The sequence below is a fragment of the Lepidochelys kempii genome, chromosome 15, assembly GCF_965140285.1.
Source record: "Lepidochelys kempii isolate rLepKem1 chromosome 15, rLepKem1.hap1, whole genome shotgun sequence".
In the NCBI taxonomy this organism is placed as follows: Eukaryota; Metazoa; Chordata; order Testudines; family Cheloniidae; genus Lepidochelys; species Lepidochelys kempii.
Genome location: NC_136394.1, coordinates 14,770,999 through 14,789,402, shown reverse-complemented (window position 1 = coordinate 14,789,402; position 18,404 = coordinate 14,770,999). Strand labels below are relative to the sequence as shown.

Below are 18,404 nucleotides of genomic sequence, written 5' to 3'. Positions count from 1 at the left end.
CTGGAGATTGCTACCATCAAAAGCATTGACACAGCATTACTATGGAGATACCTATTGTAAGGGTGTTGTAGAGTTTTTTTTTTTAAATAAACATCTGTAGAAGTGCAGTGCAGTTGACTGACTTTAATTGTTACTCAGTGTGGTCTGTTCCCAGTAACTCTCCTTTTTATGTAGTTTTCCTTACATCATGATATTCCTTGACTGTGGATGGAAACTGGAGGCTTAAAGTTCAAGGAAAAATTGTATCCCCTCTTAGGTTGCTGATGCCATCCTTGGAAACCAGATGTTTACACACTATGATCGTGCTCACATTGCCCAGTTATGTGAAAAGGCAGGCTTGCTACAGAGAGCATTGGAGCACTACACTGATCTCTATGATATAAAGCGTGCTGTAGTTCACACTCACCTCTTGAACCCTGAGGTAAGACTGGCTTCAGCTGAGTTTTACTTTGTGCATTAAGTGTAACTACATTTCTCATGCTGTCACTTAACTATCTGTAAACTAATGCACTTTTCAGAGGGAAAGTTTAAAGTAGCTTTGCAAAGCACAAGTAACGAAGTAAAGCTTTGTAAACATAGCTTTGCAAGCACAAGTAACGAAATCCCCTAGACCAGTGGTTCTCAACCAGGGGTATGTGTATCCCTGGAGATATTCAGAGGTCCTCCATAGGGCATAACAACTTATCTAGGTATTTGCCTAGTTTTACAACAGGCTACACAAAAAGCAATAGCAGTCAGTACAAACTAAAACTTCATACAGACAATGGCTTGTTTATACTGCTCTATATACGATACACTGAAATGTAAGTACAATATTTACATACTTTCTCTTTACCATATTATAATAAAAATTGGTAAGCAATTTTTCATTAATAGGGTGCTATAACATTTCTGTATCTTGCCTTTTTTGTAAGCAAGTAGCTTTTAAGTGAAGTGAAACTTGGTGTACAAGACAAATCAGACTCCTGAAAGGGGTACACTCTGGAAAGGTCTAGGGCAGTGACTCTCAACCAGATCAAATGAGCACCTTCAGTGACTGGCCAGTAGGTATTCAGCCATGCATCTGTAATTTAACTTCAGGAAAGCCTTAATCATTCAAAGTCAGTCTATATGGCCAGTGGCAATTCTAAACCTGAAATTGGTCTCTTGGCAGCTCAAACACCTACCTGGTAAAACTAATTCTTGCCCACAACAAACATCATGTGGGTGTTCAAAACAATAAAAGTATCTGACGAACTATTGAGGTAATGTGTTGCAGAGTCCTTGTTGCTATCAATTTTTAGGCAGGTTAAAGAGATCAGCACTATTATCATGCCCAAATTCTTCTAAGTATGCGCTCCCTCCTGTTGCACATCTAGGACATGTACATATGTTTCCACCTGCCAACAGTGCAGAATGTAACTTCCACTTTCCTGCTGAACTTCAGTGAGGTATGTATACAACTACTAAAACCATTTTAACTTCTGTTCTTAGTGGCTTGTAAACTTCTTTGGCTCCCTGTCAGTTGAGGACTCTGTGGAATGTCTCCGTGCGATGCTATCAGCCAACATCCGACAAAATCTACAGCTCTGTGTGCAAGTAGCTTCTAAATACCATGAGCAGCTTGGCACCCAGTCTCTCGTGGAGCTCTTTGAATCTTTCAAAAGTTATGAAGGTGAGGTGCCCTTATGTTCTGAGGGAGGTACTTGCTTTCCATCTGTTTTGAGATGGAAGAAGAGTTGAGTGGGGTACTAGCTCTGAACTAGTACACAGCCTTTCAGTTGGAACCAAGCATGAGATTAACTGTAGTCTGGTGTTTGCAGCTATTTTGCAGAAGATACCTAGTTGGTGTGTATGATCTCCTGGAGATCATACGCTATCTGGGTTGAGGAGGGCAACCATATGCATAACCGACAGTCTGAGTGTTCCTTTCAGCAGCTTTTCTTGTAGACTACTGGTGGGACTATTTAAATTCACCTGTCCTGTCTCACCACTTATTGGTGGCTTTGTTCCTTATTCATAATTATCAAAGCATGTAACTCCTCACCTAGGTGACAACGAGTTGAACTCTAAATGTTCATAGTTATAAGTAGGTAATCTCTCCTTCTTTCTAGGATTGTTTTATTTCCTGGGTTCTATTGTGAACTTCAGCCAGGATCCAGATGTCCACTTCAAATATATTCAGGCAGCCTGCAAGACGGGTCAAATTAAAGAGGTGGAAAGGATCTGCCGTGAAAGTAACTGCTATAACCCTGAACGAGTGAAGAATTTTCTCAAGGTAACTTTCCTGACTGGAGGCTAGAATAGTAGTGCATAGAGGGACCAAAATATTAGCTAAAAGTACAGGTATTGGTCTTAAGGAATCATACAGTGCTTGCATCTCTTGTATTTGCACTTAATTCTGTATCAGTCTTGGCTCTCAAATAGTTCCCTTTCACAAGGAGTACCGAACTCTTAGTTGTGCAAATTCTACACAGCAGTGAGAGGCTAGATGTCTAGCCAGTATTACCAGAGATAGCTGAGCTCTAACTTGTAATTTGTATTACTGTAGGCTTAGGCACTAGATGCTGTAAAAACTAATTTCATTTATTTTAGATTAAATATGAAGCATTATTAAAGCCCAAAAGGTGGTCCTGGGCTAATTTGTACAGATAAAGCAGTATTAGTTCAAAGTAGCTGCATATTATCTTGGGCTGTATACTGATCCCAGTGTGACCAAATTTTGGTCTGCCATAAACACCAATAAAACAGTTTGTAAATATTTAGCCTTTATATTGGTTGCTGAATGTGTACTAGCCAGATCAGACTGTTCTAAGGTACCCCTCAGTCTTTTCTCAGGACTAAGCATGCCCAGATGTATGTTAACCTTTCCTGAAGTCTAGATTTTTCTAGACCTCCTGACTAGATTTGCTCACCTCTGGACTGTCTTCGATTTTGTCCACCTTTTCCTAAAGTTCAGTGCCCAAAACTGGACACTCTAAGCCAGCCCAGACTTCACCAGTGCCAAATACAGCAGAACAACTATCTCCATGTCTTGCATGACACTCTGCTGTCATTACACCCAAGAATGGCATTAGTTTTTTTGCAACTGCATCACAGTTAGCTCATATTCAATTTGTGATCCGCTATAACCCACAGATCCTTTTTAGCAGAACTCAAGGATGTTTCTGTGTTACGATTACCTCAGTTTCAGGGGAAAGTTACTTCCAGCTCTGGGTGTGGGGAAGCAAGCATTCTTTCCAGTGACTCACCTTATTAGTAAAATCAGGCTGCTTTTAATGGCCATTCTACAAGAATGGAAAAAAGTGTGAAGTTTATGCAGCTTAGCCCAGGTGCATGGCCTTCCTTGCTTGAATTTTGGCTTCTACATTCTTAACCTTGGTTTAAGTGATTTATTTTTTTTTTTGTTTGGGGTGTCCAACTTGAGACTCCTTTTTAAGGGGTCTGACTCTCAAGTGCTGAGCATCCACTCTCTGCCAGAACCTTTAAAGGTAGATAGCTATATGCATCCAGGATTTGCTAGTCACTGATTTAAAAAACAAAAATAAAGCCCTTGCCCTTTAAAGTAGAAATACACCTGATTTGGCTGGCTGTTTATGATGGAATACAATGGGCTCTTGAATATTGGCATCAAAGGATGAGACTGCAATCAATTTAGAGTCAGCATTTTTCTGAATGGTAGCCTTTTGCTGGTCTGAAATTAGGAGAACAGTTAAGGCGCTCTGCTGATGTCTCTGCATAATTTGTAAAGATAGTGACTCTTTCTATTTCCCTTCCCCAAACATTCAGGAGGCCAAGCTCACAGACCAGCTTCCTCTGATCATTGTTTGTGACAGATTTGACTTTGTTCATGACCTGGTTCTCTATTTATACCGCAACAACCTGCAGAAGTACATAGAGATCTATGTTCAGAAGGTAAAATAAAATCTCTTCTAAGGAATAAACTTAGAAAGGGACCAGTATGTACAGTGGGAGCTTTGGTTTACCTAAGGTTCTGTAGTTCAGAAGTGGTTGAGCCCCGTAAGACTTAAACCTTGTGTATTGGATAATAGAGCAGAATGAAACACCAAGATTTCAGTAAAGTGTTGCTTAATTCATCCCCCAGCACCCCCACCACCTTGTCACTAAAGTATGTTCTTGATTAGATTTTTTTTTTTAGGGGGGAGAAGGGGTCAGTCTCATAACTTATGACTATTCTTTTGGTGGTTTTTGTAGAATATTGCTAGTTAACAGCAATTTAGTGATAACTTGTACTTCTGAAGTCTCGCTTAAGAACACTTCAGATAACTAATTGAGGTGGTCCTGTTTCCTACATTTCTAAACATTAAATTTTTTTTAAAAAAATTTCTCCAGTTATGGCACAGCTCAAAAAACCATTCTTATGGGGGTTTATTCTAGGTGAATCCAAGTCGTATACCAGCAGTGATTGGAGGACTGCTTGATGTGGATTGTTCTGAAGATGTTATTAAGAACTTGATCATGGTGGTTAGAGGCCAGTTCTCAACTGATGAGCTGGTGGCTGAAGTGGAAAAAAGAAATAGGTAAGAATAGACTATAAAGGTACTCAGTGTAAACAGTCATTCCATTTGGCTCCAGTAAAAGGCTTCCCCCATGGTATATAGGAGTTGCATCCATTGCTCTAAGTCAATCCCATTTTGAAAGATCAAAGTAAAAATGATTTAAAGCAATTAATTTGGAGCTCGCTAATGTGTGGCAGTTCTCTTGACTAAGCAAAGGAATTCTGTATGTGGAGTTTCAAGAACATGAGTATGGCATGTAAGAGGGTGTCAGAGTATCTCATTTATTAATTCAGATCATGTATGGCAGTCTTAAATTCTGAGAATAGAGTTTTGGTCCCATTCATGAATATGGGAACTTGGAAAATCACCCCAGCCTTGTGTAATGGGAGAAGAAACAGCCCTGTGTCTAGACTTGAGTTTTGACACGGTTGACTAGAACAAACCAGTAGCTATTGTATGGAAGTATACAGGGTAGATCAGGGGGAGGAGGGGCTGTGTGTGTACACATATGAAATACACAATGACTGTGACTAGGTTAGTAGAACAGGAATGGAGAAGGGGCAACATATTGCAAATGTTGGGGCAATGTGGTGGTTCTGTCCTGCATCCCAAATTCAGGGAAGAAAAGAAATAACAAATAGGGAGGTCTACAAAGCCATCACAGAGCATTGTCTGTCAGCTGAAGGACTTGTTTGCTGCAGTTTTTCTGCAAGTACTGGGACCAGGAAACTAATACCATATAGGGTGTACTAGCTATAAAAATATTATTTTGAGCCCAGTGGACACTTAATCACAAGCAAGAATTTGCTAAATCATCTCATTCTGAAAACTTCCACAAACTATTTCTATAATGCTCAAAGTATGTAATCCATGAAGTATCCTGTCACTATATCACTTAAATGTAAAGCCTAAATCACTCTTCTCTCCTACTAAACCTTGCCATTCTTAACACTTCCAAAATTCATTTTGTTCCTGTCTTGCCCTACTGAAAATATCTGTGGTCTGGTTAATTCTGTCCTTTACCTAAGCAGAAGGTTATAGTAGTCATTAACCCAAAAGTCAGTTGCTAAAACTCTTTTCCTACTGCTTTTTAAGGGTGGGGTTTTTCTTCCCCACCACCAAGTTTCTGCTCTAATTCCCCTGTTTTAAACTGAGTTTAAACTGCTGCTTCCTGACTTATCAATGCTTTTCAGACTCTGCCCTCTCCCAGTACAGCTGCTTTAACATCACACTTTGCTGGGAACCGTTTCCCAGTTGATGTATAGCATGTTCCACATGCCTTACTCTCAACTTGTTAAATGAGCACAATATTTTTAAAGTGAAGTCTCCTTTAAGGGACTTACTGTGCACAGATCACCTGTACACTGACACTGCTTTGAGTTAAAATTTTACTCTAAACAAGCATTCTTGAGTAACTTATGGCATTCTTTATTTGAGCCATGACTAGGTTTCTCCTAGTCTTTATAGAAAGGACGGAGGGGAGAGATTTTTTCCTTAAAAGGATCAGAGAAACTCCAAATTGTCTGTCTGCATGCCCCTCAATAATAAGCTTAGGGGTATTTTAAATCTTAAATGGGGTTATTTTGTAGATCATTCATGGTAAGAATGATTTGATCTAGAAGACTGATTATACTAGGACCACAGCCTTTCTGGGGGACAACCTTGACCTTAAAATTTGCTGGCACTCCTCTCAAGTTAAGGAATAGAATTGAGCACTTTAATAGCACATTTGGTCTGCAAACTTAACAAACTTTATTTTCCCCAAAAGGCTTAAGTTGCTGCTGCCATGGCTGGAATCTAGAATTCATGAAGGCTGTGAAGAACCTGCCACCCACAATGCTCTGGCTAAAATCTACATTGACAGTAACAATAATCCTGAGCGGTTTCTCCGGGAGAACCCATACTATGACAGCTGTGTTGTAGGCAAATACTGTGAAAAAAGGGACCCTCATTTGGCCTGTGTTGCTTATGAGAGAGGGCAATGTGACCTTGAACTCATCAAGGTTAGCAAAACTTGCTTTTGTATCTACAAATACCTGCTGTAGTCTAATGTTTGAGTGGTGGTGGGTTTTCAAATGTCAATATTGGTGTAACCAATGTTCTGATTAGATTTTAAGCGTAAGCCTTTCTAATGCTGACCAAGTCCTACATGCCTTAAATATAATCCCATTGAAGCTAGCAAGATTTGGCTAAATTATGTACATTAAGTTTTATAGAACAGTTGATGTGGGATTTGTTTAAATAGCCCTGAATAAAAGCTATTACAGTACTCTTAGAGTCCATAATAGAAAGAAGGTACCAGGTGCAATTGGAAAAAAGCCTCTGAACACATTTGATTCTAGTATTAGTAGCCTTGGATAGGTTGTCTTGGTTTCCAGAATCCCAAATGGGAATGGACTCCCTCTACCATGTATCCCTTGCCAGCTCTTCCCATTGCTTCTGCCAACTGGTCAACATAAGCCTCAAACTCAACTTCATCAACAGCTGATCACTTGTTCCAGTGCACAAGCCAAGACTATGGTGGAAACTGCTGAGTAGTGTCAGCATATAGAGCACCCTATAGTCCACACTTCCACAACCAGTCCTAGCCTGGAATTGCTGCCTGCTGGAACATGGTGTGGTTCCTTAAGGGATTACCCTTCTGATCAGTGTTACACTGCACTAATTTAATGATTCAGCATGAAAAGCTTGGTTGTGTCCACTGCAGCAGTTGAGTCTAGTCTTTGCATGCTGTCTTATAGAAATGTGAAAAGGAGAATATAGCCACAAAAGTGGTAGTCTTAATGGATTGAATCAAGAGTAGCTTACAGTAAAGTTTTTTTAAGTTAGAAACAGTTTTCCTGGTTCCACTCTTGGAAGTGGACAGACAGATTGACTGACTGTTCTATGCTCCCTTCTTGGGGAGTGAGTTCTGTGGTACTTGCTTTCTCCTAACCCAGGTGCTCCGCAAAGGGCTTTTTGTCTTCCAACAGCCAAATTTTCTACTACAGAAACTGATATTCCTCCCCTCCCCTCCCCCCCCAAGAATTGAAGGCTCTCCTCTTGTCATAGGTCCTTTCCTAGGGTGAACTGGGAATCTTACTTTGGCCACCTGTTAACTGTGCAGATCACTGCTATGAGAACTGTAATCTTTAACTTCTGTGCGCATATCTGCTTGACAGGAGGGGAGGTTGCCAGGCTGTATCTGCATTTACATGATATGACAGGCTCTGGTCAGACTTCAGACACCGAACCATTTTAATTATAACAGTTGGTGTTATAGGCACGCCATAAAGTCAGGCAGTGCTAACCTTGGTACCCAGCCTAGTCTTAAGCAGTAATGGAAGGAAGAATTGGACTGTAGGCTCCTATTAAAATGGTTTGAAAAACAAAACCTACCTTGCTGTCCATTGAAGCTAGCACTGATAAAATGTAACCAAAATGTACATTGAGTCACAACTCAAACTGCAGTTAGAATCAGTCAAATACAAAGCCATTGTGAGAATTTACTTCCTCTGCTGTATCATTGATAAGCTGCTGCACAAAATGTTTCCATTAGACAAAACTGTAGCCCACAAACAGAAGCTTATAGTTGTGGAAACATTGTGTGAAATGAAACATTCTGGTGCTGTTTTCTTGACACTCCTCTTAAGACCTTGACAATGAAGCTGAGTGGAGGATTCAGATAAAATAAAACTGAACTGAACTTCCTTCCCTCCAAAATGAATCCCCTTCTAGGTCTGAAATTTGTCAAAGCCTGTGTAGTTCAAGGCTTCAGAGAGCCATAGAAATATTACCATGAGAAGTTCCAATAACACTTCTATTGGACAAAAGCAAGAAAAGCTCAAACTTTGCAAGAGATCCTGTCTGCCAAGAGCCTTTTAGATCAGAGGCTAGGAAAGAATCCGAACTTGAGTCTGTGTGGCACTTAGTGATGGCCAACAACTAGTTGTATTTGGAAGCTATTGTCCGTTGAGCATGGCTCATCAATGTCAAAAGCCAAACTTGTGTTGGGTGGGATCTCATTGTAAGTGTTCCCTTAACTATACGTGTGATGGTTTTCTCTCTTCAGGTTTGCAATGAGAACTCCTTGTTCAAGAGTGAGGCTCGCTATTTGGTACGCAGAAAGGATCCAGAACTTTGGGCAAATGTCCTTGAGGAAAATAGTCCATTCAGACGACAGCTCATTGATCAGGTACAGTGAAGTAACTGGCTCTACAATTAGAAATGAAAGCTGTTATCCAGGATCTTCTGACTTCAGAATGACTCCAGAATCCCTTGCGCACACCCTATTAGCCCCTCTATTTCAGTGTCTACTTATTTTTCTATACCGGGGTGAGCAATAATTTTCACTGAGGGGGCCACTCCATGAATTTTGGTAAGTTGTCATGGGTTGCAAATTTCTACCATATTAATGGAGAGGGTGCAGGGTCTGGGACAGAGTTTGGGTGCAGGAGGGAGTACTGACCTGGGGTAGGGGATTGTAGTGTGGGAGAAGGTGAGAAGAGCAGGCTCTGGCCAGGAGGCACTTGTCACACGTGACTCCTGACCAGCAGGGCGCTCAGGCAGGCTACTTGCCATGGCCCCACATTGCTCCCGGAAGCAGCTGGCTGCTGGCATTGTGGCACATCTCTGCATGACCCTTTGTGGGGAAGGGGTAGCAGGTATCCAGGTGCTGCCCATGCCTGCAAGCACCACCCCTGCAGTGAGACCGGTGCTAGGGACAGGGACAGCACATGAAGCTGCCTTCCCCCCCCCCCACCTTCTTCCCCAGCCAGGGGTGCGCAGAGACATGCCAGCCAGGAGCAGCGTGGGGCCACAGCAGGCAGGTAGCCTGCCCAAGTGCCTCGCTGTGCCACAGGACTTTAGCTGCCTCCTTGCTATCTCTGGGCTGCTAAAAGAACCTGGTGGATCAGACAAATGTTAAGCAGGCTGGATTCAGGCCATATTTTGCCCACCCCGTTCTATAGTGTCCAGAGTGTTTGTTTTCATCACAGACCGGGTCCAGTATAACTAGCACTTGTCTGGTCTCTCTAATGCAATACTAGCTGTAAAAGTAGTTGTATCTATCCCTTAATTTTAATCTTGAATCTTATCTGGGAGACTGCTCATACTGTAAGGCTAGTGTGGTGGTATGCTTTATTAAATGGTTGTGAAATGCCCAGTATCTCACAATAATACTGGTGAATCAATATTTCAATGCCATCTAATTGACAGAATAAAAGGAATCTTTGGTAGCCAGAATCTTCTGACAGTTGCAGTGTTTTAGATTGATGTTTCAGAACCTTGTGAGGTTCCTGACTTAATGTGTGTCCTACCTCAGTGAGCTGATAACCTTGTTTTATGAATCTCTAAATTAAGACTAAGAAAAGCCCTTTCAACTACTCCTTCCAAATATCTTCAAAATTAGGTTGTCCAGACAGCCTTATCTGAAACACAAGATCCTGAAGAGGTTTCTGTTACTGTGAAAGCTTTCATGACTGCTGATCTGCCCAATGAACTAATTGAGCTTCTTGAGAAGATAGTCTTGGACAACTCCGTGTTCAGCGAGCATAGGTAGGTGGAAGATGGTACCCCTTCTGTTGGAAGAAATATTGAAGCGTTTTGTGACATTTTTTAGGTTGTCCCCTAAACTTCTGAAACAGCTGACTGCTCTGCACTCTATACAGTCTTTAAATGGATGTCCTCTTTTTGGGTGTGCAAAATTTGATCTTGCAGCATTAGGTGATGTGTCCTGCTAGAGAAGGTGAGCAGTCACTGAAGTGATAAAATTAAAATGCTTGAATACAACTGAAGTAGTGCAGCCAGTGTACTAATACACTATCAGTTCACGCGTAATAAGAGTTAGCATTCCTTTGTAACAAGTAACTAAATCTTATTGTACTTCTCTCCATTTTGTCTATAAAAACAGGCTAGTCAGTTTTCTATTGCAGGAGAAACAGTAGATGGCTTCAGACAATCTACTAGACTTCTGTGAAACTCACTTTAAAACCTTAATTTAGGACTTTACTGCCTGACAGTGGCATTTTTAGGTCAAATAGTAGGTAGCACCTAATGCCACTTTTTTCTAGATCATTTTTGTCCTGCTTATCCCATTTACAGGAACCTGCAGAATCTTCTGATTCTGACTGCCATTAAAGCTGATCGCACTCGTGTAATGGAGTATATCAATCGTCTGGATAACTATGATGCCCCAGATATTGCAAACATAGCCATCAGTAATGAGCTATATGAAGAAGCCTTTGCTATCTTCAGGAAATTTGATGTTAATACTTCTGCAATACAGGTGAGGTGCAGTCATGGCTACCAGCTCATGCTTCCTACTATGGGTGTACAGTTCATAGAACAGGTGGGGAAAAAACAGGTAAGTAACTCTAGAGTGGCTGGTAGACCTTTCTAGAAAAGTCTAAACTGTACATGTAGATAAAACTACAGTCAACCTACCACCAATGCAATATATTGTAAATATTCTGTGGAAAAAGCTGCTCTTTGAGCACTTGAAAGTTGGGGATGGGGTAAGGGAGACAAATCCTGAATCTGAATATAGGGAACATAACTATTCAGCATCCAAATGAAGTAATTCAGACACCAATCTCTTGGGAGTTTACATGAGTAAATTTAATCAGTGTTGTCTCTGCCCCAAGGACATTTTCACCCTGAAACATAACCACCTATATAGATGAGTTTGAAAGGGCTGCTTTAAATCCAGAATGTGGTTGTTGCTCATCCTCGTGTGGGGACGAGCTCTAGGCATTTGAAGATTGAAGGACTGGATGGTCACACTTAATACTTGGCAACTGTTCTTATCTCAATATCACAGGTGCTGATAGAGCACATTGGCAACCTGGACCGTGCCTATGAATTTGCAGAGAGATGTAATGAACCAGCTGTATGGAGCCAACTGGCCAGAGCACAGCTCCAGAAGGACTTGGTGAAGGAAGCCATTGACTCCTATATCAAGGCTGATGATCCCTCTGCTTACATGGAAGTTGTTCAAGCAGCTAGTAGAAACAGTAAGCTAAGGCCTCATCAGTTCTGTAGTTAGGCATGGCTTGTTAATGAGAATATGGTTTACCAAGTGTAACAAATTCTTGGGGAAATGATTTTAAAGGATTAGCAGTGGGTAGGAGGACTGAGCCAGATTAACAAAGGAGTTCAAAATTAATATAAAAATACTGATTGATATATATGAAGTCTTCAGATCCAGTGTTTCAGCATTGGATCCATTTGTAAGTGCTTTCACTGACTTACATTCTCAAATCTCTCTACATAAAATGAGAACCATAAATACTAATGGCACACAACTCATTCTTGAGTAATCATGATCCAGAAGAGATGATCAGCTCAGGGAATGGTACCTAGTGTAGTTTTGTTTGGATGTGGGATCAGCTAGTCCCAGCTGGGCAGTATGGCTCTTCAGTGTCAGTTTCTGCAGAGTAGCTCACTTCTTAACTGACTGTTCTCTTGAACATAGTTTAGACAATGGGAAATACTTCAGAATGAAAGGAGTGGAATGGGAAACTTTTTTTTTTTTCTCCTCTATTTAAGATAACTGGGAGGATCTGGTTAAATTCTTGCAAATGGCCAGAAAAAAGGCCAGAGAGTCCTACGTAGAGACTGAACTGATCTTTGCTTTGGCAAAAACCAACCGCCTCTCAGAGCTGGAAGAGTTTGTCAGTGGCCCTAACAATGCCCACATTCAGCAGGTATGTCTTATGTTCCTAATAAAATAGGAAGGCTTTTACAAATAGCTTTGTCAGGTCAGAAATTTCCAGATGTGCACTCAAAGGAAACAGGACAGGCTTTCAAAGTTTGCTCATTCCCCTTTCCTGCCCCTATCAGTCCAAGTCGGTTTATTCTGGTTTTCTCTCTAGGTTGGAGATCGCTGCTATGAGGAGGGAATGTATGATGCAGCAAAGTTGCTCTACAACAATGTATCTAACTTTGCCCGCCTGGCATCTACCTTGGTGCATCTTGGAGAGTATCAGGCAGCAGTAGACAGCGGCCGCAAAGCGAACAGCACCAGGACCTGGAAAGAGGTGGTTCATCTTGCCAAAGCTATGTGCTCCTTTTCCCAGAGTGGGGTCATTCATATTCACTTGAAATGGCATCTTATTTCTAAACAAATCTGTGGACTACTAGCCTTCAGAGCACTTGCTGGTCATGTAATGCTGGTTTGCCATGCTTCCAGCTACTAGATCACATCAAGATACTCAAATATGCTTTCTCAATATTACTCTTCCATGTGACCAACTTCTTAGTTGATATGTTACGCAATCACAAATAGGAGATGAGGTTTCGCAAGAGCAATATGTACAAGATATGGTCCACACTTTGCCAGTCAAAGCCTCAATGGCCATTTTAGAACCTTTGTTTTAAATGGGATAATGCTTACTCCTAATGGCGTATTTTAATTGGTACTGCTTCCAGTCTCTACTTTCAAGCCCCTTGATTATTTGTCCTACATCTGATAGTGTCCTTTGATTTAATGTATAGAAGGAACCCTTTTTAGTCTTGCAGTTATCTGATTCATTTTGGGTAATGTGGTGTCTAATGTCAGTATGACTAAAATCTTCTCTTTGTTACAGGTGTGCTTTGCATGTGTGGATGGAAAGGAGTTCCGCCTAGCACAGATCTGCGGCTTGCACATAGTAATCCATGCAGATGAGCTTGAAGAGCTGATTAGCTATTACCAGGTTAGATTGTTTTAATGATCTAAGGGAATAATTGCTCCCAATTTTGCAGGATTTGTTAATATCGTGTTCCTTAAAATCAGAGATGGCAGCAACTACACTACCCTCAACAGTGCCATGGTAACAGTTGTCATTCCCAGTACTTTAACAAATCTTTTCAAGGATTTTTTTAATCACTAGTGAAACAAGCTCATTTTAAACAGGGAGCTGGGTTTAAACTGGAGAGCATCTTCACTGTGCAATGGAGTAAGTAAAAAGGTCAGTACTTCTCAAACTTCAACTTGGTAACCCCTGTCTCAAACTTAAAACTTCAAATCACTGTTCCTGCTATGTTGTCCCCTACTGTGCTGCTAAGAGATCTTTGAAAAGGGATGATGTTCAACCAATAACATTGGCCATCTTCATCTTAGGATCGCGGCTACTTTGAAGAACTGATTGCCCTCTTGGAAGCAGCTTTGGGCCTGGAGCGTGCTCACATGGGAATGTTCACAGAACTTGCCATCTTGTACTCCAAATTCAAACCTCAGAAGATGAGGGAACATCTGGAGCTCTTCTGGTCCAGAGTCAACATTCCAAAGGTAGGTATCTTGCTGCATTAAATTGTTATGCATCTAGGCAAGTGTTGAGCAACATGCAATTCCTAATTATCCTTTTCCTATCCCTAGGTGCTCAGAGCAGCAGAACAAGCTCATCTCTGGGGAGAACTGGTCTTCCTTTATGACAAGTATGAAGAGTATGACAATGCAATAATTACAATGATGAACCATCCCACTGATGCCTGGAAAGAAGGGCAGTTCAAAGACATAATTGCTAAGGTAAATAGCTGATCTAATTACTGGACTTTTTGTGAAAATTGTTACTACAAAGCAAAAATTGAAGTGATAAGAGCTTTAATCTTACTTGAACCTTCTAGCTGTATCTGTTCAACAAACTCCTGAAATAAGCAGGAAGCTGCTGAGCTCTCTTCTTCTGGGCTTCCTGTGCCTAGCTCCTCTCCCCACCCCCCCCACACATTAGGATCTGAATCTTGTACAGATTCTTGGAATCGGGTAGAGCAGGAAGCTGACAAGTACTAGCCATCTAAGTGAGAAGTTTGCTTTCATATTGTAGTTGTGTACATGGCCAGCACTCAAACAGAAATCTGACATTTAGACTTTGCAGAGTTGACACTTTTATCTGATATTTCAGTTTCCCTGCAATATAGTTAAACTTTCAGATGCAGAGGCAGCCTTTGATCAAATCAGTGTTTTCCCTATCCAGGTGGCCAATGTGGAACTGTATTACAAAGCCCTGCAGTTCTATTTGGACTACAAACCTCTGTTGATCAATGATCTTCTGCTCGTATTATCTCCACGGCTGGATCATACCAGGACAGTCGGCTTTTTCTCAAAGGTGAGCTATAGTCGTCATAAATGGATCAGGTATAGAAACTAAACTCTGTGTTCCTCAGGATTTCTTAGTGCATTCTTGTCCTTGCCCTCAGATGAAGACTTCGGGGTCTGGAAGATGTATCCGCCTCTTGCAGTAGCAAGCATGCTGCTACTGCTCATCAAATCACTTGGAATAGGGCTGTTCCACAGTCTGTGTAGGCCACATGGTTATGGGAAATGGGTCCAAATATCTTCTGTAAATTTAAATCCTGACTGTCTAGCTCTTCTATGCCAGCAATTAAAGGATAAAATTGGCCTAATATCTGAGCCACTGGCAGCTGTACTAGACTTTTTTTGGGCTGGCTTAAAACCAGTCTAGTGCTAAACTGGAGAGCCCGCCTCTCTAGAGTATTTCATTTCCTTCAAAGCAGTACTCTTAATCTAACATGTTCTTACTGCTATTCTGCTTCCAGGTTAATCAGCTGCCTCTAGTAAAGCCTTACCTGCGTTCAGTCCAGAACCACAACAACAAAGGAGTCAATGAGGCTCTAAACAATCTTCTGACAGAGGAGGAGGATTATCAGGTGAGTCTCCCATACAGTTGAGTTACAGCAGGTCTACAACACCTTTGTGTGCAAATTTACTCTCCTTTCTCTTTACATGCCTGCTCTTTGTTAATCAGCCACGTTTTGTACATTGTAAGAATTATTCACCCTGGTCTCAAACTGACTTGATTGAAAGGTATTGGCTGGAATGTAAAGGGGACGGGGTAAGTCCACCTCTTCTGGAGGAATAGCAGCCATGGCCAAATATATTTCAAGGGTTGGGATGAGGTAAATGCTCTCTACATGTGATAAGTAGAAATACCCTACAACACTTCTCACATAAATAGCAGATTCCTTCTAAAGTTACTTCTCTCTAGACAGCATTAGAATAGAGTTGTTACATCTTGGCACACTATGTGTGTGCTGCTGTATGGGGGTCTAGTTAAAAAGAAAACACCTTGTGTATGTGACAGGTTGCAGGCTTCTGTGTCAAGTGGACTAGGGAGACAGACCAGTTACTTAAGTCTGCGTAACTTGTCCACTGCTAATGGGACACTTAACACTTGTATCAGTTTTTCTGTACTTCAGTAATCCCTTTAGGCAAAACCAGCATCATGGCTTTCTTTAAGCTTGGGGGACTGACTCCTTTGGAGCAAATGCCTCTCTTTAGAAATTTTCTAATCTGAACAGCTAGAATGCAGCCATGTCCATACTGTAGTAACCTAGAACTAGCAGCCCCCAAAACCGAAGTTAATTCATGCTAGCCATACTTCTCTAGTTTTTTTTTTTTTGTTGTTTCTCCAGTGGTGGTCAAACACTTGCTGTTCTGATAGCTAACAGAATTTTTCTCTAATAGGGGTTGAGAGCATCTATTGATGCATATGATAACTTTGATAACATCACACTAGCTCAGCGCTTGGAGAAACATGAGTTGATTGAATTTAGGCGTATCGCAGCCTACTTGTACAAGGGTAATAATCGTTGGAAACAGAGTGTGGAGCTCTGTAAGAAGGATCGTCTCTACAAGGTCAGTTAACATTGAACATTTCCCTTTTTTAATGGTATGGAAGAGGTTATTCTAAAAGGCACCTCCAAACTAAGCAGCAGTGAGCTTTCTGCACTGTCACTGTAGCATGGATTGCACCTGCCTTTGCAAAATTCCTACAAATTTAGGATTAGAACTAATCTAAGAGGCCATGTCAATAAAACTAAATTCCTTTTCACACACCTGACTTTTTTTCATAGGTGGTTATCTTGTAACAAACTAGTGCTGATTAGGATGCTCACTTGACAGGAGTACACTTTCTGTGTTTACCAAAAAAAAATCTTGTAAAATTATACTTCAGATGGGGAGCCCTGATGTAGTTGAATCAGTGTGCCATTACTGAGGCTCTAGCCGCCATTAAAACTTAAGTACAAAACAGTATGTGATGTGGATGGTTATATTAAGTGGAGGTACAGCACAAGCACTGTATGTACCTGAAGCAAAAAACACTAGTTTGTCTCATATGCACAAGTCTGAACACACCTTTGTCTTCTGAGACTTGAACCCAAGATGGAACTAATGGCTCTGCCTTTGCCAACCTCTTTGGGGCAGGACATTGTAGAGGGAAGCACTTGAAGGCCCTGTAAACCTACCAACCATAATGACAGGTTAGACTAAGCCACTTCTGATTTTTGTGTTGAAGACTCTCTAATAGTGACTTTGCATATTGGCATCATCCCTATTTTAAAATGTCAGTACAAAGACTGCACTCAGATGCCAGAAACTAAAGCTTACTGCTTTTTTAAAACACCTTACTCGCACCCATACACAATCTGTCTAGGACAGAGACCTCTGTGACTGGTTCAATCACAGAAACCCCCTTGGATCTGCACTTGATGTGATGAGACTACCTCTGAGCCAGTTTTCTCTGCCAGTTTGGGCCTCCAGAACCATGCCTTGTCGAGCCAGACACCAGTCTGCTCCAACACAGACCCAGGGTCTGAACCACATGCCCCAAAGCTGCAGACTTAACTGAAAACAGCTGAAGTGCTCCTGTCTCCAGCACCCAGACACCCAGCTCCCAGTGGGATCCAAACCCCAAATGTATTTCTCTGTATAAAGCTTATACAGGGTAAACTCATAAATTGTCCATCCTCTAGAACACAGATACAGAGATACACAGCTATTTGCTCCCCCAGGTATGTATTACCTACTCTGGGTTAGTTAATTAATAAAATCACTTTTGCTAAATATAAAAAGTAGGATTTAAGTGGTTCCAAGTAAGTTACCAAGCAAAATAAAACACAATAAGAAACTGATTACAGATAAAATCTCACCCTCAGATGTTCAAATAAGCTGCTTTCAGACTAGACTCCTTCCTAGTCCAGGCCCAATCCTTTCCACTGGTAGTTTTTTAGCTCCAGCTCAGGTGGTAACTAGGGGATTTCTCATGACTGGAGCCTCCTTTTTCTGTTCCACTCCCTTTATATAGCTTTGGCACAAGGCAGGAGTTTTGTCTCTGTCCCCACCCCTCCTTTTAAATGGAAAAGCACCAGGTTGAAGATGGATTCCGGTACCAAGCACCCCCAAGCCTTCATTCTTCCTGGCCTGACTCACAGGAAGGCTTGTAAATGGCTGTTTACTTGCAACCAATTGTCCTAGTTGACAGGAGCCATCAAGATTCCAAACCAGCATTAATGGCCCACACTTTGCATAATTACAATAGAACCTCAGTTACTTCATATTTCTAGTTTCAGATACAAGAATGATACATCCTATGCAAATAGGATGACCACAGTCAGTAGATTATAAATTTTTGCCTGAAGCATATTTCAGTTACGTTCTATTCACTCATTAGCATATTTTCATAAAATCCTATAGAGTGCAACATCACAACCTCATTTTTAGTTCTTGGAGGAAGTGTCTTAATCTCATCTGACTTGCTTCCTTTAATGCCAGAAACCAGTATTTATTATTATAAATCCCATTAACTGATGAAAAGTCAAGTTGACAAACAATCTGATTTTTAAAATGGATACTGATAACTCTCTTGCTAATCTATGGTCTATAAGCATATTCTCTGATCCTATGCCAGGTAGAATGGAGCATCTCCATGACCATCTAATGCTTTTGTATAATCATGGACTACCTGGCATCTTGTACATGAAGCTGTGCTGGCCATTCTGGGTTCTCCTGTAAATGCTTTAGTTCAGTGGCTCTCAACCAGGGGTACATGTAATCCTGGGGGTACGCAGAGATCTTCGAGGGGTACATCAACTCATTTAGATATTTTTTGCCTAGTTTTGCAACAGGCTACTAGAAAAGTCAGTACA

At 41.2% G+C, this 18,404-nt stretch overlaps 1 protein-coding gene across 2 annotated transcripts in view; it reads left to right on the top strand.

The window, feature by feature from the left end:
• CLTCL1 (clathrin heavy chain like 1) overlaps window positions 1-18,404 on the top strand; it is a 61,025-nt gene that overhangs the window by 31,195 nt on the left and 11,426 nt on the right. For both annotated transcript variants that reach the window (XM_073312864.2, XM_073312865.2), the window contains exons 12-29: window positions 257-421; window positions 1,474-1,654; window positions 2,094-2,257; window positions 3,769-3,894; window positions 4,378-4,520; window positions 6,268-6,502; window positions 8,551-8,673; window positions 9,889-10,034; window positions 10,581-10,764; window positions 11,299-11,491; window positions 12,027-12,184; window positions 12,353-12,517; window positions 13,067-13,174; window positions 13,582-13,749; window positions 13,837-13,986; window positions 14,432-14,563; window positions 15,015-15,125; window positions 15,943-16,113. In XM_073312864.2, the coding sequence (XP_073168965.1) occupies window positions 257-421; window positions 1,474-1,654; window positions 2,094-2,257; window positions 3,769-3,894; window positions 4,378-4,520; window positions 6,268-6,502; window positions 8,551-8,673; window positions 9,889-10,034; window positions 10,581-10,764; window positions 11,299-11,491; window positions 12,027-12,184; window positions 12,353-12,517; window positions 13,067-13,174; window positions 13,582-13,749; window positions 13,837-13,986; window positions 14,432-14,563; window positions 15,015-15,125; window positions 15,943-16,113 (2,823 nt within the window). The remainder of the gene's footprint in view (window positions 1-256; window positions 422-1,473; window positions 1,655-2,093; window positions 2,258-3,768; window positions 3,895-4,377; window positions 4,521-6,267; window positions 6,503-8,550; window positions 8,674-9,888; window positions 10,035-10,580; window positions 10,765-11,298; window positions 11,492-12,026; window positions 12,185-12,352; window positions 12,518-13,066; window positions 13,175-13,581; window positions 13,750-13,836; window positions 13,987-14,431; window positions 14,564-15,014; window positions 15,126-15,942; window positions 16,114-18,404) is intronic.